The sequence below is a fragment of the Pogona vitticeps genome, chromosome 1 (genome assembly GCF_051106095.1).
Source record: "Pogona vitticeps strain Pit_001003342236 chromosome 1, PviZW2.1, whole genome shotgun sequence".
Classification (NCBI taxonomy): Eukaryota; Metazoa; Chordata; class Lepidosauria; order Squamata; family Agamidae; genus Pogona; species Pogona vitticeps.
Genome location: NC_135783.1, coordinates 253,794,392 through 253,815,376, shown reverse-complemented (window position 1 = coordinate 253,815,376; position 20,985 = coordinate 253,794,392). Strand labels below are relative to the sequence as shown.

Below are 20,985 nucleotides of genomic sequence, written 5' to 3'. Positions count from 1 at the left end.
TCAATATTGAGATATCGGGTTTTACCCAGGTTTCTCCAACTGTTTTAGGATTTGTTTTCTTTGGCTGCTCTTCTACCATAACATCTTTGCAGATCCCCTTTTCAATATCCTTATTCCTTTCAAATTTGTCAAGGCTCTTCTCTGAATTGTCAACAATTCCTAAAATTCACCCATTAAAGACAGCTTAGTTATGAGACCTAAGTGCACAAGTAAGGGCACCCAAGTCTTTGATACAAAACTACAACTTAAACACAGTCTTCTGTTATCCAGCAAATCATTACTGGAAATTTTACTGTCTAGTCTCATGTTTTCTACATTGCAGTCACTCGACATTTTCATTATATTTCCCTGTTTCAATGTTGTTCACCAGGGCCAGCCTTATCAACAGGGGTACTGAGGATGTTACTTCAGGCGGCAGGGCACTGGGGACAGCAAACACCCCAATCCTCTGTTGCTTAATACAGACTCAGGATAACTGCCATTACTATACACACATGAAATTGCTTTCTTTTTTTTTTTGCCCTCTTGCCTCTGAAGTTGTGCATGCTATTGTATGAGAATGCCAGTTCTGAGGAGGTCCTCAGAAACAAGGTATGATGAGAAGGGTAGTTGCTGCAATTTCTCTCATGGTGGAACATGTTGCTTCGAAGACAGAGGGGAAACACACAATTTAATATATGTGGCAGGTGCAATGGGGGTTACTGAAAAATGTATGAGAGCTTGTACACAGCGGGCCACGTGTAGTATTAAAAAACACATAGTATGAATATTGTGTTCCAGTTCAGATGTAGCTCACCAGGGCCAGCCTTATGTGAAAATAATATTCACACAGTCTTGGTAAAAACTTTAAGAACGCTTACTGTAAAACATATATGCAGAATAAAACATTTGAAACATCTGGACTAGTTACAGACTTGTGCTTGACAGACTTATAAAACTTTTATAAGTCTGTCAAGCACAAGTATGTAACTAGTCTTCTTAACAGACATAGTAACAGACAAGCAGACTGCAGTATACAGACTACACTTCTAATAGAGATCTCTAACAGACAACTAACTGAATAATGTTCATTTCTTTTTCTATCTATCTGGCAGCTAACCTGTTTAACATCCATTTGTTAATACCAGACAGAATATGATTGGTTACAGAACTTCCAATTTCTAAATTACTGTATACAACTCTAGCATTCTTGTATACACATACATGCATGGTAAGTTGCATTTATATATTCCAAAAGGGAGAACCAATGACTCTGCACATTAAGCCACCCCTGCTGCTCATAATTTTGAAACTAGGACCAAATCTGGACTGCTACATCCCACTGAAATGCATTTACAAACCGGACCACCACGCTTTAACTAATACTCTTGCTCAAAACTGTCCTTTCTTGATGTATCTAGTAGAGCGAGGACTATTCAGAATCTCTGTGAATTCCAGTAACCAGATTCTGCATAATAATGTAGCATAAAGGACAGTGAAACGTGGACTCACAATATGAGCAAAGTAGAGCAAGCGGTCAGAAGATGTAACTAAAACTTTGCCCAACACACAGTAGTCTGCATTTCTGGCAGTGTTACCACTGCAACCACAAAGTCCCAACTGAACCTGAAGGAGAGAAAGGAGGGGGGGGAATAAATCCCAGCATTCCCCACAGTTCTGACTCCCATCACTGCTGGTTTTATAGCCCTGTGGTACCAACTAGAGCCAAAATGAGCCAAGATAACACCATAGGCACAGTACCTGACTGGGGCTGCACAAGCAAGACGGGCCCATCCCAAACAATTACCGAAGCTGTGGGTAGACTCATTGCAGCCAGAAGTCCAGTTTCGTTCCTCTCTTCTGAAGCACAGCTCCCTCGACCAGTCTTGCACGGTCTGAGCGCTGAGTCCCTGATTCATGGTTTCAGGCTCCAGTCAGGAATGCAGCCATTGAAAACTCAGAACTATTTTTACTCTCGAGCAGCCGCTGCCTCTCTGTTCTATAAAGGTTTCTAAAGATAAAACCATCCCTGACTAGTAAGGGTGTGTTTCAGAATATCTATACTTTTCTGGCATTCCCTGAAGCTGTGAAAATGTGGAGTGGCTTGCAGGGAAAAGAAAAAAAGATGAGCTCACATCCTAACATTATCAAGAGAAAATAAAATTTGGATATAGGTGTTTTTTTAAAAAGTAGTGACAAATGTAATATACACATTTCTTTATTTTCACCCTACACAGTAATTATTGTTTATTTATTAAAGTATTTCAGACCTACCCTATTAATTTAAAGGCAGAGTGCATTAATAAAATCACATTACAATAATGTGAAAGAATTTAAGTACTTTTAAAAAAACCTTAAACATTTCAGAACACTTTGAGCAGCCTAACAATACAGAGGGGAAAAAACCAACAGACCAAAGGATTTGGAACCCATCTGTCAAGCTCGATTGGTGCTAAATGCATGGTGGTAAACAACCAGGTTTTATTGTAACACCAAAATAAAGGCTATGTCAGCATCAGTCAGGCCTGCAATGGAATGGCATCCCACAACCGGCCTCTACAGCTACTCTCCTGTGTCTCCAGATATTATGCATCGCTCAAGAGAAGCCCCCATAGCAGATCTTGATGATCATGCAGGCACATATGAGGAGAGGCCCCTCTCTCAAATGTCTAGGCCCCGAGCTATTTAAAGGTTTGAAAGTCATTATTGGCATCTTGAACTCAGAACAGAATCTGAAGAAATAATTTTTGGCAGAGCAAGTTCCAACAACAAACAATAAAATCAATTTCATATGTGCATGTGATCTTCAGGTGTTCACTTCTTCAAGTTCATATGCAAGAACAATAAAAAAAGGACAATGCTTTTCAGAATATATACCACTTGCACCATTAAGTTGTAAAAAGAGGGAAAAAGGAACGGCAAGGTTGCAATCAATGGGCTTGTTCAGACATAGACTTCAACTCAATAAACCAGCAGACCCAATCTTGCCCTGCTCCCAAAAAAAGAATTAGCTGCTTGGGTACCACCTATAAAGTACAACCTAAACCAACCACAAAGTGTAGTAAGAGAGAGAGAGAGAGAGAGAGAATCAGAGTCACCAGCCTTCATGGAGTCAGGGCTTCTAAGGTTTACATTCCAAAGACACCTCAGATCTCACATTTGGGAGCCACTAACAATAGCCTGTGGTTTGTTCAGTTGAGAACAAGGCTGCACACTCTGTCCTTATCCCTCTCCTCCGCTTATAGATCTGGTTTTAAATTGCAACTTCCAAAGAGAAATTAAATGAGTTTCCTGTTCTGAGTGTAAAAGGAAACAGTTGTTTAACAAAACCTGTCAGTCTTTCATTGTATTATACCATATGGAAGAAATAGATGGGAAGGAGAGACCCAAGAACAAGCATATCCCATGTAAGTGCAAAGTTTGTTCTTGGTCAGATATAATAGATTTTAACTAGCCATGATCCTCTGGCTGAAATCCAGTTTGCAGTTATGCAAAAAGTGTAACAGTTGGAGACAAAGTACTGGAAATTAAAAGAGCTCTGTGCTATTATCTGTCCCATACTGGGTAACACAACTTGGCATGCAGTGGGTAATGCCTATGGAGATTTCCTAACTTAGGGCAAATTGCTTCCAATCCTTACATGTATTGTGTACCTGTGCAAAAGGATTTTGGCCACTGACTGAATCATACAATTCACCATAAATAGTCTGGTGAACTTAAAGAAACAGACTAGATGTACAAGTTTCAGGAAACATTAAATTAATGGGAAATTAGGTGTTGACGAGGGAAAATATTTTTTTAAAAAAAACCTAGTGTTGTTGACTACACAAAAGCCTTTCACTGTGTGAACCACAACAAACTATGGCAAGTTCTTAAAGAAATGGGAGTGCCTGACCACCTTATCTAATTCCCGAGAAATCTGTATGTGGGAGCAACAGTTAGAACTGGATATGGAACAACTGATTGGTTAAAAATTGGGAAAGGAGTACGACAAGGCTGTATATTGTCTCCCTGCTTATTTAACTTATATGCAGAATACATCATGCGAAAGGCTGGACTGGAGGAATCCCAAGCCGGAATTAAGATTGCCGGAAGAAATATCAACAACATCTGATATGCGGATGATACCACTCTGATGGCAGAAAGTGAGGAGGAATTAAAGAACCTCTTTATGAGGGTGAAAGAGGAGAGTGCAAAAAATGGTCTGAAGCTCAACATAAAAAAAAAGAGCATGGCCACTGGCTCCATCACTTCATGGCAAATAGAAGGGAAAGATATGGAGGCAGTGACAGATTTTACTTTCTTGGGCTCCGTGATAACTGCAGATGGAGACAGCAGCCACGAAATTAAAAGACTCCTGCTTCTTGGGAGGAAAGCAATGACAAACCTCGACAGCATCTTAAAAAGCAGAAACATCACTTTGCCGACAAAGGTCCGCATAGTCAAAGCTATGGTTTTTCCAGTAGCGATGTATGGAAGTGAGAGGTGGACCATAAAGAAAGCTAACCACCAAAGAATTTATGCTTTTGAATTGTGGTGTTGGAGGAGACTATTGAGAGTCCCCTGGACTGCAAAGAGAACAAATCTATCAATTCTAAAGGAAATCAACCCTGAGTGCTCACTGGAAGGACAGATCCGGAAGCTGAGGCTCCAATACTTTGGCCATCTCATGAGAAGAAAAGACTCCTTGGAATAGACCTTGATGTTAGGAAAGTGTGAGGGCAAGAGGAGAAGGGGACAACAGAGGACGAGTGTCATTGAAGCTACCAACACGGCCAAAGAGCCCGAAAAACCCACAACAACCATCTGATCCCAGCCATGAAAGCCTTCGAGAATACTACCAACATGAATTTGGACAAACTCTGGAAGGCAGTGGAAGACAGGAGGGCCTGGCATGCTCTGGTCCATGGGGTCACCAAGAGTCAGACACTGACTTAATTAAACAACAAGTGATGTAGTAGTGGCTTTTAATTATTTAGAAAATATCAGCTGAACTCTGCAGAGTCTATCATATTTAAAATAATGTAGGGTTACAGGAGATAGTGGGTCTGGTCTCTGGGTGTCTGTCTGAATTTTGTTGTATGTGTATACTATGTATATACTAACAATGACAATAAATTTACTGTATTTGTTTGATATAACAATATTACATAACCTTGACCAGCCTTCAGAGGCAACAATGATCACCTGAAGAGTACAGAGTCTTCAAAAATAAAGGGATACAAATGAGTGCCAAAAAAAGGGGATCATTCCTTAGTTGCCACAGCTAGCCTACAGGTGGACTTTTTGGTGGTCTAAATTATTATGACCTGAAAATCTCTCATTGTAGCTACAGAAAAAAAAAAGATCTGTGGGCCAGCTCTCAGGGCTTGTTTTACAGTTCCCTCAGTTATCCAGCTCCCTTCCCTCAGTCCCCTTCCCCTTGGATTTAGGCCTTCGGACTTGATCTTTGTCCTGATTTGTATTTTAGATAGTCTTTGACTTTGTTGCTAACTTTGACCTTACTTCTGCTCTGTCATGGCCTAGTTGTTCTGGACTGGCTGGTCCACTAGTCTCTCTCTCTCTCTCTCTCTCTCTCTCACACACACACACACACACACACACACACACACACACACACACACACACACACACACACACACACACACACACACATATACAGACACACACACACACACACACACACACACACAGAGACAGACACACACACTTTCATTAATGGGAGCAGTGTCACTTCCACCAATCTTTGATGGCTACATCCTTAAAAATACACATGGGAAATCTCTGTCAGGACACCGTTCCCCATCTTAAAGCTCCCACTGATGACACATCAGCCAAATATTCTGGCCAATTAGCCTAACAAATAAAATGCAGCTTTGTGTATTACAAAGTAACATACAATTAATATATTACAGTACCTACTAGATAGGATACTGCAATCTCTGAAGAAGTCATGCCCACAAAAATGCACAGGGCTGGAAACAAGACCATTTCCCTAGAATTCAGTATTATCTCTGAAAGGCCAATACAATCATGAATTCTTATCAGCAGATACACACATGGTGTGCAGGAAAAAAGGATCCAACTCCAGGGACCACAAAAAAACCCATCATTTCGGTTGCATAGGGGAAGAAATTCTGCAGCAGTCGCATTTTAAAAATGTAATAATATTTGCTAAAATCCCTAGAGTGTTATAGACCCAGGCCTCCTTCATGAAATATTTTCATTAATAAGTATGCAATATAAAACTATTTTTGAAATTCAATAAAACCTTTGAGTATATGTGTCAGCGTTTCTTAGCGCAAAGTGTGTTTTTAGCAGAGTGATTCGCAGTCCAGGCAGTCCAGAAATAACTCACACACAGTCCAGCAGCATTTCCTTCAGCAATGTGTATTTACAGCAGTATTTACAGCATTCTGGCAGCATAACGTGTAGAAGTGATCTTCAAGCAGGAAGATACAATGGACTGTACAACTAACACATATATACATATTCAGGACCAATCAGATCACACATTGCATCATCCCTGAGTTGCACCATCCATGAGTTGCATCAGTACTGCTGAGTCATCCTGACTCAGTTTTAACACACCTGATCACTATGGATTCTCATTAATATACTCCATTCTGCTCAGGCCTATAATTTTCCTTGACAATATATTTATACAGAGACAAAAATTCATGTGTACCTTTAATATGACCATATACAGTACATTAAACCCTATTCTAATAATTTTAAAATAAAACACTTTTAAATTCTACTCTTCTGTGAATGTTTGCAGTAAAAAAAAATGCAACCACTTCAGTCCATTCTGACCCAAACTGGGCCAATACACATCAAGCTGGACTAGGTCAGATCAACCTTAATTGGGTCCAGACTGATCTTGTCTTAAACAGACAGGCTATAAGGACTTCTAGCCACCTCAGAGTAAAACACTAGACTGGCTCCAGCAGCATCATTTAAGGAAAGTGCCAGGGTGGGGAAAGGGAGACTGGGAGGCCAAGAGCTAAGCTTTGCTCACTGACAGTTTTAGTTTTCAGTCGGGAGTAAGAATCTCAACACCATCACCAGTTATACTCCCTTAGAGAAGGGCTGGTAAAATGTATTTATTCAATCCCTCCTCTCCTGCTGTGCAACCCTGCTAACAGCAGAACACACACTGATCAGCCACGACATTAAAACCACAGACAGAAGTGAATAGTATTGATTATATCATTACAATGGAACCTGTCAAGGACTGGGATATATTAGGCAGCAAGTGAACAGTCAGTTCTCAGATTTCATGTGCTGGAAGCAGAAAATATGGGCAAATGAAAAGATCTGAGTGATTTCAACATGGACCAAATAGAGATGGCTAGATGACTGGCTCAGAGCATCTCCAAAACAGCAGGACTTGTGGGGTGTTTCCAGTATGCAGCGGTCAGTACCTACCAAAAGTGGTGCAAGGAAGGGCAACTGGTGAACTGGCATCAAGACTGTGGGTGCCCAAGGCTTATTGATGCATGTGGGAAGTGAAGGCTAGCCCATCTCCTCCAATCACACAGAAGAGCTACTGTAGCTCAAATTGCTGAAAAGCATAATGCCAGTTATGATAGAAAGGTGTCAGAACATTGCATCACAGTTTGCTGCATATGGGGTTCCATAGCTGCAGACCAGTCAGTGTCCATGATGACTATTGTCCACTACCAAAAGCACCTACAATTGGGATGTGAGTGTCAGAATTGGACCATGGAACAGTGGAAGAAGCTTGCCTAGTCTGATGAAACATGCTTTTTTTTAGATCAGGTGGATGACTGTGTGTTTTACCAGGAGAAGAAATGGCAGCAGGAGACACTATGGGAAGAAGACAGGATGATGGAGGCAATGTTATGCTCTTGGCAATGTTCTGCTGGGAAACCCTGAGTCCTGGCATTAATGTGGATGTCACTTTGACACATACAACCTGCCTAGAGATTGTTGCAGACCACTTACAACGGTGTTCCCTCATGCCAGTGGCCTCTTTCATCAGAATGATGCACCCTGCCACACTGCAACACTTGTTCAGGAAGGGCTTGAGGAACATGACAAAGAGTTCAAGATGTTGCCTTGGCCTCCAAATTCCTTAGATCTCAGTCCAATGGAGCATCTATGGGATGTGATGGAACATCAAATCCGATCCATGGAGGTCCCACCTTGCAACCTGCTGAACTGTAAGGACCTACTGCTAATGTCTTGGTGCCATATATCACAGGACGTGTTCAGAAGTCTTGTGGAGTCCATGCCTCTACCCATCAGAGTTGTTTTGGCAGCATGAGGGGGACCTGCACAATATTAGGCACATGGCTTTAATGTTGTGGCTGATCAGTGTATCTGAAGAACCGTGGAAACAAGAGCTTCCTTCTCTTTCTTTTCCTCTCATCCTACCAGCACCCAATTTTCAGTTCTCTTTTCCTAATGATTTCTCAATCTGGTCTTGTTGTTGTAGCCTTATCTGAATGAGAGGCAAGAGAATCCAAACTCAAAGATACAGTCAAAGATAAACACAAGGATCAGCCAGCAGAAAAGTAAAGGAAGAAAGAAAAAAAGGAGGGAAGGTGGAGAAGAGGAGGAGCGGGGAAGAAGATGAGTTATGCCAGACCCACACCCTACTCAGCCAAGACTGATAGCCATTACAATGTTCTAAAGATAAGCCCATGTAAAGGCAGTCCTAAATAATTTCCAGCATCCATAGGCTGGGAAGAGTTCAGATTCAGCACGACCTTACACAGGTTAATGTCAGTTCAGCAATCCCTCAGCCATCCTGTCTAGGTAGGATGCATTTTCTGTGTGTGTGTTTCAGGTCAGAACCAAATGTTAGAAATAACCCATAATTATTGCCAAAACCCATGTTGCAGAAAGGTGGCTGAGGCAATCTTTTCCTGTTTGTGGACTCAGTTTAAATCATGAAAACCAGTCACCAAACAAAGCAAGCTAATCTGCAACATCCTGGAGGTAAGAGAAGCTCAAAATGTAGCACTCAGATATTTTCATTAATTAGGAACTTTTGTCATGGCTACTCCTAATGACTGTTTCAACCCTTAATGTTGTTGTTTAGTGGCAGAAATTTAGTTTTGCCCGATAGTGGGACCTCCCTTATCCTCCTCCACCCCAGTTTTATTGTTTGGCTTGTATTTCAATCTGAGTTGCAAACAGGTTGCCTTTTCACACACTACTTTTCTGTGTAGCTTTTTTACCATATTAAATATTTTCTTTTCCCCTTCCTTCTGCTACTTATGTGCATGCTGACTACACATGCACAAATCCTGCTGGCATAAAATTATGCCACATCAACCAGATGATGTCAGCATCCAGTGATGGATATCTTTAATTTAATTTAATTAACCACCTCCTATTGCTCCCCTCACCCCTTCCAGGTTCCAAGACTTCCTAGGGATCCCTTTCACCTTTGGGAGCCTCAGAACAGGGAGAGGAAGTCTTTAATATCAGAAAATAACCTCTGGATTGCTGCTGGCTGCCCTGATCTGGTAGCAGGACCTCCAGCAGCAATAAATCTTTAGAAGGGCAAAAGGAATCTTTGGGCGGTTGGGTTAGGACATTTTTAATTTTTTTAATTAAATATATCCGTCACTGGGTAGTGCCACCACCCAGCATGCACAGCATAAATTTCAGCCAGTAAGTCTTATTGTGCAAACAGAAAGTGTAACATAAGAAATGAAAAATAGCATATATTTCAAGTTTTACTTTATTTTTCATCATTTACCTTATTTTATTTGCTGCTGTGCTATTACTGCAGCATAGAAGACACTCAAAAGTATTCAAAAGTTTGACTTCTTTCATAGAGGTCACTTGTCACTTCTGTTTATCACATTGAACTTGAAGCCTCCTCTACAGCTTTCCCACTAGTGAGGTTCATAAATGACCTGGAGACAGGGATAAACAGTGAGGTGGCCAAGTTTGCAGATGGCACAAAACTTTTCCATGCGCTGAAGACCAGAAGGGATTGTGAAGAGCACCAGAAGGATCTCTCCAAACTGGGAGAATGGACGGCCAAATAGCAAATGTGTTTCAATATAAGAAAATGTAAAGTAATGCACATTGGGGCAAAAAATCCAAACTTTAGTTATCAGCTGATGGATTCTGATCTGTCTGTGATGGATCAAGAAGGAGATCCTGGTGTGCAGGGGTGGACAGCTCGATGAAAGTGTCAACCCAGTGTGCGGCGGCAGGGAAGAAGCCCTATTCCATGCTAGGCCTCATTACAAAGGGGATTGAAAATAAAACAGCCAACATTGTAACGCCATTGTATAAAATGCTGGTAAGACTGCATTTGGAGTACTGCATACAGTTGTGATAGCTGCTCCTCAAAAAACATATAGTTCAACTGGAAAAGGTGCAGAAGAGAGTGACTAAAATCATGACTGGGGTGGGGCACCTGCTTTATGAGGAAAGGCTACCGCGTTTGGAGCTCTTTAGTCTAGAGAAAAGGTGCCTGAGGGGGGACATGATTGAGATGTCTAAAATTATTCAGGGGATGAATAAAGTAGATAGAGGGAAGCTATTTTCCCCCTCGCGCAATGCTAGAACCAGGGGACATCCACCCCAACTGAGTGTTGGGAGACTGAGAACAGACAAAAGAAAATATTTCGTTACCCAACGTGTTGTTAAGTTTGTGGTACTCCTTGCCACAGGATGTGGTGATGGCATCTGGCCAAGATGCCTTTAAAAGGGGACTGGTCAGATTCCTGGAGGAAAAGTCCATCGCTGGTTGCAAGCCATGATGGGGATGTATAATCTGCAGGCTTAAAAGAAAAGTACTTCAAAATGCCAGATGCAGGGGAGAGGGATCAGGAGACAGGTATCTAGTTGTCTTGTGTGCTCCCAGAGGCGCACTTGTAAAAGTGGCTATGGGTAACAGTGCTGCAGCTTGAGACTGTTTGACAATATCCTCTGAGATTTTACCTCTAAATATACAGAATAGTTAAAAAAAGCAAGGCTCTCCTGCTGAATGTTAGGAAGGAAAGCTTATTAAACAATGTACATTTTATTTTTAAGTAAACCTATCTAAGGTAGAGCTGTTATGAATATTTAACTGCATCTATTTTCACTTTCTCAGGAATAAAGGATTAAATGATAGGGAAAGAGAAAAGCCATGCAAGTTGATTTTACGTTTTTCAACTACAGTGGGGTCTTGACTTAAGAACGGCTTGAGTTAAGAACATTTTGACTTAAGAACCACTCTCATAGGAAAATATTGACTTGACTTAAGTACTTAGATTTGAGTTAAGAACTGAAAAAAAACCACGTGGGAGGCAGGGAAAGTGCAAAATTTGAACTTTCAGTTAACTGTTGGCCAGTGGAAAGGGTGCCTGTCTGCTTCCTCACTCCTCCCAGCGTTTAGAGAGTGGATTGGGAGACAGTCTTCGGACTGCCTGGTACTGTACTGCCTGGACTGTATTTTCCCTGCCTTCCCTGAACCTTTCTTGACCTAAGAAAAAAAGAAACAAAATATTCCCCTCTGGTGGTCGAAGGCGGAATAGCAGCTTTCCATTAGTTTCTATGGACGGAAAAGAGCAGATACGGATCAAATGGTTCTCAATGCATTCCTATGGGAAATGCAGATTTGACCTGAGAACTTTTTGACTTGAGAACCGCCTTCCAATACGGATTAAGTTCTCAAGTCAAGACCCCACTGTAATTATTTTCTAATCCCCTTTTCCATACACAATGCTCCTTTCATATTGTTACCTACACTTTCGAATGTGACTGCAGCCATGGAGCCTACCTCTTGTACTTCTCCCAGATTCCCAAAACGGGGAAGAAAGAATATACTGTACACAGGTTTTACAATATCTGTAATCAGAAGCTACTTTCAAGAACACAGTATTTACTAAGACATAATAGCAGTGCAAGCCCTGGACAAAACTGCCTCAAGACATCATTCAAATCCTTTTGCCTTCTTTACAATACTGGAGACCTGGTGTGCACTATCTCCAGGGAAGCAGGACTTTACGACCCAAGCCCATAATATGTGTGTGTGGGGGGGGGGCAATATCCACAGATGTCTGACCTAATCACGCAAAAAGCAGAAGCAGAATTGAATATGTTTACATTGTTTCTAACAGCCGGCTATAGGTAAGGAATAGGACTGTAACTCCCCTCCATCCCATGCTCCCAAAATGCCACAGGTAATTCTGTTTCAGCAGGAAATATTCAATAAAACCAGAAAACTAATACTAAACATTCCCCTTCTCTTTGAAAATTCAAAATGCTTATGTTGCAAAATGCTAATGTTTTATCATTCTGTATCAAATCACATGCACTGTAATGTTCAATACAAACTGGAGCTTTGCATATAAATGTGGACCCTCCAGTTCTTAGTAGTTTTGCTTGATCCACTCCAATGATCTCAGCAAGAAAGCTTTCATAATAGGAAGATCACAAGTGTCTATATACAGTATATTTCACCCATGCTTTTCACTTGTTCAGGGAACTTCAATTATCAGCATGTACTATAGATAAGCAACTGCCTGCCCAGAAGCCCATCCAGTCACTTTGGCACAGACTTTCACTACTATTATTCTGCACTAAGGATGTAATGAATATTTTTTTTAAAAAATGTTCCCCCTCCCCAAAAAGTATCATAATACACCATGGCACCTTGTCAGAATAGCAGCTTCTTGTGAAATTTTCTGTTCCTACAAGAAAGTGAAACTGTATTTGCTTGTTTTTCATGAAAATTTTGCATTCTGTGTTAAAAATAATCATTTCTCTTTTTTTCTTGCAAAATGCAAGGCATTTCTGAGCAAAATTATTTCGTGGAAAAAATACATGTCTTAAATGCAAATACTGTAACAATAACAAAGCATTAAGATTACTGTTTCTTAACCACAATTTTTGCAAAAACCAAAAATTGTTAGTGAAATACCCATGCTACTGGACTTGCAGATCACCCCCCCCCCCAGGACTTTTTAAGTCTATGGATGCATTTGCAATTTAATTATTGCGGCACATTCATAGAATCATAGAAAAGTGAAGCTGGAAGGGACCTACAAAGCCATCAAGCCCAACCCCCTGCTCAATGCAGAAATACAATCAAAGCATACATGCCAGAAGATTATCTAAATTTGACTCTTAGAAGAATTCTGTTATGGCTGCCTCCAAGCTTCTTACTTACACACTCCTCTGGAACCAAAAGGTTTCTTCAGCCAGAGAACTACCAGGGAGTCCTCACTTCAAGTAGAATGTTCTAAGAAAAATAACATATGAATGGCATTGTGGTTGAACCTCCCAGTAATATGGGAAAGATGAACAACAAGAATGTGGCTCTGCTAAAACCTCTGTTGAGATGTCATTTAGACTATCGATTAAAGTATTCATATTTCTCTGTGTGTCTAGTGATCTCAAAAGAGATGAAATCAATAGATTAATTTAAAATTGTTACAAATCACTTGCAAACAATCCAAGAAAATAAAACAATGCCTGTAGGCATTCAGCCTTCCCACCTATCCACTCCCACCATTGTTAACACATTTCTTGCATTTGGTGAAATAGGCTGCTGCCCATGAAATTCAATATCACAATCAACTAGCTAAGCCTCTAGAAGGGTTTAACTTCCTCTCTCTCTCTCTCTCTCTCTCATTCTCTCTCTCTCTCTCTTTGGTCTTCTGCTTGTTCCTCGTGCAGTGCCACATGCTAGGAAATTAATCATTCCTATTCAATCTTCTGTGAGGTGTAAATCACAGAGATCCTTCTTTAATCCTCTCTCCTGAGAACTTCTTGTCTGCTGCTAGTGAGAAGTGGAAATTTATTTCTTTCTGTAGTTTGGGTAGTTAAAATGGCAGCAGCCACAGTCTCCCACCAAGAAGAATAAATAAATCATATGATGGTTGCTACTGAAGGGAACAGTCTCCCACATCCTCATCTATTAATGTGTAAATTCCCAGCAGGATTTCTTGGCTGATAAACTGGTAGGTACAGGAGGGTTGCTGTGTAAGGGCTGCTCTCTGCCTCCACTAGACCATAATATAGATGTTGCAAGTTGGTCTTCACTAAATGGAATTGTAATGCAAGCTGTGGCAGTAAGCAAGAGTAAAACAAATCACTTTTATTTCTGCAGATCCATCTAATTGTCTTTTGAACAGCGTGTTTAAAGACAAAAGCTAGATTCCTGTTGGCTGAAATTCTCTTGTTTGACATAGTAAATCATAACTAGAATAGACACATTGAATCAGTGGAGATTTGGTGAGTCAACCCTTCCAAAAGTTCTATTGATTCAGTGAGCTTACTCTAGTTGCAATTTACTACGCTAAATAGCAGGATTTCAGCTCTTGTGTTGTTTGTTCAGTCGTTTAGTCGTGTCCGACTCTTCGTGACCCCATGGACCAGAGCACGCCAGGCCCTCCTATCTTCCACCGCCTCCCGGAGTTGTGTCAAATTCATGTTGATTGCTTCGATGACACTGTCCAACCATCTCATCCTCGGTCGTCCCCTTCTCCTCTTGCCTTCACACTTTCCCAACATCAAAGTCTTTTCCAAGGAGTCTTCTCTTCTCATGAGATGGCCAAAGTACTGGAGCCTCAGCTTCAGGATCTGTCCTTCCAATGAGCACTCGGGGTTGATTTCCTTTAGAATTGATAGGTTTGTTCTCTTTGCAGTCCAGGGAACTCTCAAGAGTCTCCTCCAGCACCACAATTCAAAGGCATCAATTCTTCGGCGGTCAGCTTTCTTTATGGTCCAGCTCTCACTTCCATACAACACTACAGGAAAAACCATAGCTTTGACTATTCGGACTTTTGTTGGCAAGGTGATGTCTCTGCTTTTTAAGATGCTGTCAAGGTTTGTCATTGCTTTCCTCCCAAGAAGAAGGTGTCTTTTAATTTCGGGGCTGCTGTCTCCATCTGCAGTGATAATGGAGCCCAAGAAAGTAAAATCTGTCACTGCCTCCATATCTTCCCCTTCTGTTTGCCAGGAGGTGATGGGACCAGTGGTCATGATCTTAGTTTTTTTGATGTTGAGTTTCAGACCGTTTTTTGCACTCTCCTCTTTCACCCTCATTACAAGGTTCTTTAGTTCCTCCTCACTTTCCGCCATCAGAGTGGTATCATCTGCATATCTGAGGTTGTTGATATTTCTTCCGGCAATCTTAATTCCGTTTTGGGATTTCTCCAGTCCAGCCTTCCGCATGATGTATTCTGCATATAAGTTAAATAAGCAGGGTGACAATATACAGCCTTGTCGTACTCCTTTCCCCATTTTGAACCAATCCGTTGTTCCATATCCAGTTCTAACTGTTGCTTCCTGTCCCACATATAGGTTTCTCAGGAGATGGATAAGGTGGTCAGGCACGCCCATTTTTTTTAGGACTTGCCATAGTTTGCTGTGGTCCACACAGTCAAAGGCTTTTGCATAGTCAATGAAGCAGAAGTAGATGTTTTTCTGGAACTCTCTGGTTTTCTCCATAATCCAGCGCATGTTGGCAATTTGGTCTCGAGTTCCTCTGCCCCTTCGGAATCCTGCTTGTACTTCTGCGAGTTCTCGGTCCACATAGTGCTGAAGCCTACCTTGTATGATTTTGAGCATAACCTTGCCGGCATGTGAGATGAGTGCAATTGTCCGGTAGTTGGAGCATTCTTTGGCACTGCCCTTCTTTGGTATTGGGATGTAGACTGATCTTTTCCAGTCCTCTGGCCACTGTTGAGTTTTCCAAACTTGTTGGCATATTGAATGTAGCACCTTAACAGCATCATCCTTTAAGATTTTAAATAGTTCAACTGGAATGCCATCACCTCCACTGGCCTTGTTCTTAGCCAGGCTTTCTAAGGCCCACTTGACCTCACTCTCCAGGATGTCTGGCTCTAGGTCAGCAACTATATTGTCTGGGTTGTCCGGGATATCCAAAACTTTTTGATATAATTCCTCTGTGTATTCTTGCCACCTCTTCTTGATGTCTTCTGCTTCTGTGAGGTCCCTTCCATTTTTGTCTTTTATCATGTCCATCTTTGCACAAAATTTTCCTCTAATATCTCCAATTTTCCTGAACAGATCTCTGGTTTTTCCTTTTCGGTTATTTTCCTCTATTTCTTTACATTGTTCATTTAAGAAGGCCCTCTTGTCTCTCCTTGCTATTCTTTGGAAGTCTGCATTCAATTTTCTGTAACTTTCCCTATCTCCCCTGCATTTTGTTTCCCTTCTCTTTTCTGCTATTTGTAAGAACTCGTTGGACAGCCACTTTGTTTTCTTGCATTTTCTTTTCTTTGGGATGGTTTTTGTTGCTGCCTCCTGTACAATGTTACGAGCCTCCATCCAAAGTTCTTCAGGCACTCTGTCCACCAAATCTAGTTCCTTAAATCTGTTCTTCACTTCCACTGTGTATTTGTAAGGGATTTGGTTTAGATTATACCTGAGTGGCCCAGTGGTTTTTCCTACTCTCTTCAGTTTAAGCTTGAATTTTGCTATGAGAAGCTGATGATCAGAGCCACAATCAGCTCCAGGTCTTGTTTTTGCTGACTGACTGCAGAGAATATAGTCAATCTGATTTCGATGTTGCCCATCTGGTGATTTTCATGTGTAGAGTCCCCTCTTGTGTTGTTGGAAAAGGGTGTTTGTGATGACCAGCTTGTTCTCTTGACAAAACTCTATTAGCCTTTGCCCTGCTTCGTTTTGAACTCCAAGGCCAAACTTCCCTGTTGTTCCTTTTATCTCTTGACTCCCTACCTTAGCATTCCAGTCCCCCAGAATGAGAAGAACATCCTTCTTCGGTGTCAGTTCTAGAAGGTGTTGTAACTCTTCATAAAATTGTTCAATTTCAGTCTCCTCAGCAATGGAGGTTGGTGCATAAACTTGGATTATTGTGATGTTGAAAGGTCTGCCTTGGATACGTATTGACATCATTCAATCATTTTTGAGATTATATCCCATTACAGCTTTTCCCACTCTTTTGTTGACTGTGAGGGCTACTCCATTCCTTCTACGGGATTCTTGCCCACAATAGTAGACATGATAATCATCTGAGTTGAAATCACCCATTCCCATCCATTTTAGTTCACTGATGCCCAGAATGTCGATGTTTATTCTTGCCATCTCCTGTCTGACCACCTCCAGCTTCCCAAGGTTCATAGATCTTACATTCCAGGTTCCTATGCAGTATTTTTCTTTCCAGCATCGGACTTTCCTTTCACTTCCAGGCACGTCCACAGCTGAGCGTCCTTTCGGCTTTGGCCCATCCACTTCATCAGCTCTGGAGCTACTTGTACTTGTCCTCCGCTCTCCCTCAGTAGCATGTTGGACGCCTTTTGACCTGAGGGTCCCATCTTCCAGCGTCATATCTTTTAGCCTTTTGTTTCTGATCATGGGGCATTCTTGGCAAAGATACTGGAGTGGAATTGCCGGTTCCTACCCCAGGTGGATTGCGTTTAGTCAGAACTCTCCACTATGACCTGTCCGTCTTGGGTGGCCCTGCACGGCACAGCCTATAGCTTCTCTGAGTTACTCAAGCCCCCTCGCCACGACAAGGCAGCAATCCATGAAGGGAGCTCTTGTGTTACAAAGGAAGAGAGAGAATAACAACAAATATACATGAGTGGGAGTTTTGCTCAATAAGAAAAACCTGCAGATAAGGGTATGTAATTGCAAATTCACAGGCGGTTGTCATGGTTTTTTTTTTTTTTTTTTGGCTGCAGTGCGATCAACTGTGCAACTAACTTTGCAGCTAAAGGCATACCAGGCCCATGACTGCCCACCAGCAAAATACCGTTCACAATCTGGATAATTGCCTTATATGATCGTGCAACACGTTACACGATCATATAAGGCAATTATCCAGATTGTGAACGGTATTTTGCTGGTGGGCAGTCATGGGCCTGGTATGCCTTTAGCTGCAAAGTTAGTTGCACAGTTGATCGCACTGCAGCCAAAAAAAAAAAAAAAAAAAAAAACCATGACAACCGCCTGTGAATTTGCAATTACATACCCTTATCTGCAGGTTTTTCTTATTGAGCAAAACTCCCACTCATGTATATTTGTTGTTATTCTCTCTCTTCCTTCCAGTGTTCAATTGATGTATAGTTTTGAGCAACCTGCATATTTAATCCTCTGTTCACTAGGCTATACAACTTGTATTGAGAGATTTGTGGAATATATTCCAACCCCGTGAGAATTTCCATGTGTCAATGGGTTAGCATAACAAACAGTTAGGGAGTTTAAAGCACACACCTTGTACACTGAAAATCTTCCTGAATCTTGCTGATGGGCTCAACCTACTGACAAACCAGAGCATGCATCGAGATCTGACTTCATGATTTGTCTGAAAAATGGAGTGTCATTTTTTTGGGGGGGGTGAATCTGTTTTTTAAAAGTTACACTTTATTCTATTTTTTACTTTTAAAAGTTTATAAACTTATGATACAGGCTACAGACGGTCCAATGCACTAATCCAAGGTTGTTTCTACACTAGGCTTTTGATCTGAAATTACCATAATTTGTTCATCTACTATACATTAAAACCACAAGAGTCATGGTATTGAGATTTCTCCCATACCATCTTGGTGCCATTTTTTTGAGCCCAAATGTCCATAAGGTATCATTTAATTTTAATTCAAATTCAAATACAACATGGACCTATCTAATGTGGACAGGAAAATTGCTACTGAGGCTTGTCAGACCAACTGTTCTTATAAATTTGAAGTCTCCTATTTGTGTATTCCACCTACTATACTGTTTTCCTGCTCAACACAGCTGGAACATAAGTGATAAACTGCATAAACACCTTTTGTTTCACACAACTGTGTTGTTATATTATTGTTCTTCACAATTCATCCTCTCCATGATTTACTGTATTGTTGAGAAGGAACACTGCTTCATCATAATAGAAAGAAAAGAAGTGGTGGAAAGAAATTTAGAACAGATGCAGACAAAAGAATCTGACACCAGTAAAATCCCCACTCATAGATGTACTGTACTCAGTGTAATAGGGTTTGGAACAGGTAAAAGCCTTTTGTGCCAGCCCAATGCCCATGTGCCAGCAGAAACCCTTTGTACTGACTGAACTTAAGAGATTTGCTAGTGCAACTGGATCTGTTAGTGCGACTGCACAACAGCTTTGCAAGCTAAAATCAGTCCACAGAAGAGGCAATAAAAGAGAGGACAAGGGGCAGAATGAGTGAGGAGCTATGTTGCACCACATCCATAATTCTTACATGCCAAGCCCACAAGCAACATGGCTAGCACATGGATAGAACAAGTTGTGCAGTGTCATACGAAGCTGTCAGCGGAGCACCACAGGTGCCACATGGACTGTCCCCCAACCCCCTGGTGCACTCACCATCCATGGCACACCTTGGAAGGAGTCCTCTTTCTCTGGCAGTACTCCAGTCTGGGCAAGTGCTTGGGCTGGCCTTCCCTCCCTCCCACTACTCATGGGCTGTGTGGGCAGAATCCCCTTCCCACCTCCCGGGGTGGGGGCGCTGCGCTGACAGCTTCATATGACACAGCACGACTTAAGTCGTGCCCACCTCTAGTTAAGATGGTAATCCTATACAATTCCCAACATTCCTAAACTGGGAGGAACTTGGATTCATAACAGCTTTAGCTGATCTCCTGCCCCCTCGGTTGGACCTCAGCCACCTCAAATAGTTAGAGCTGAACCCTAAATATGGGCAAGTGCAAGCAATTCAGAATTAATTTCTCAGCTATGACAGGTGGGAAGACAACACAGGCTAAACTTACAAACAGGAGTCTTCCCATTAATATTAGCAAGAAAATTTTCAGGATGAAACCTGCCAGTGCAGACATAAAAAGAAGCCTGACATAGGAAAGGGCATTTTTGCTGGAAAGCAAAGCACTTCCAAGTAACCCATATTCAATTCCTTCTTCAGACAACTGTTGAACATCAACAGTTCAACAATGCTACAGGCCAGTACTCTGGATTCAACCAACGTAGTTATTTTAAGAACATCATAATGCCATTCTGAGAATATGGGCCTGACCAGATGGGTATGTACATTATTATTTGGAACACTTTTGGTACAGTTTGGTTCAAACCAAATAGCAGTGTCTACACATGCTTTGACTTGGCACACTCCATCCCTCCCATTTTTAGAGCCATCCCACTCCTTTCTGGAACAGTGAATGGGCTTCTGATTTTTATTTTTATTTTTTGCACGATTCAACAGGCTTCTAATTATCCCACTGTGTCGCCTGTGCAGATGGTTATTTCACACCCAAATACAGCTGTGGGTGGCATTATCTGAGGTGATAACCCTATGATGTATTAGGTGAGTTGTAACATTAAAAGGAAGGATGGAGAAATCCCCTCCTAAATTTTCATCTTCTTATTTTAAATACCCCCATAGCTGACACACCACAATTCTAATTTATTGGAGGTATTTTTAGGTACAATATGTATACCATACTAATTTGATGGATAGTTGTTTTGATGTACCTCTAACTTTATTTAACAAGAAAAGAAAAGTCATCACGGCCTGCTGAATGATGGCCATGGAAAAACATGGGGAAGGGGTCGATGTCAAATCCATGGGCTCCACCCCCACAAGGCAGCACAACCACAACAGAGCCTTGGCTGAGGAGAAAGATGGGAAATGGGAGGTTCTCCCTTCCATCTTTCCAAAGTCCACTCCAATGTTTTCCCTCCTACCAATACTGCCACTATAAGCTTTTCCCCTTGCTGCCATCTTCCATAGCTGCCTCCTTGCTAGTGAGTAAACCAGGCAAACGTACATGTAAATGAACCAAGCAAGTTTACTTGTGAGTAAAACAGAGAGCCAAAGACTTGAGCGGTCCCTTCTTACAGGAGAATAAACATCGCCAGTATGAACAGAAGGATCATTGAAAGATAAAATAGATTGCACTGAAGATAAGAACCTTTTGACTAGACTGTGAACTAGATTGCTACAAATTTCACAGTCTAGACTAGATAAAAAATACTGTACTCAGCAATGGTTGACAACTCCCTTCTTCTGGGGGTATCCTGGGATTGTGCAGCTTGCCCAAGCAGAATTGCTCGCTTCCACA

At 41.5% G+C, this 20,985-nt stretch overlaps 1 protein-coding gene across 6 annotated transcripts in view; it reads right to left on the bottom strand.

Annotated features, from left to right (window-relative positions):
* TSPAN4 (tetraspanin 4) overlaps nt 1–20,985 on the bottom strand; it is a 744,385-nt gene that overhangs the window by 382,577 nt on the left and 340,823 nt on the right. Inside the window, exon 1 of one of the 6 annotated variants that reach the window (XM_078383665.1) lies at nt 1,741–10,856. The exons of the other annotated variants lie outside the window; for them this stretch is intronic. Coding sequence (XP_078239791.1) covers nt 1,741–1,807 — 67 coding nt within the window. The 5' untranslated portion in view covers nt 1,808–10,856. Of the gene's footprint in view, nt 1–1,740; nt 10,857–20,985 lie in introns of those variants that run through there. 6 annotated transcript variants of the gene reach the window in all.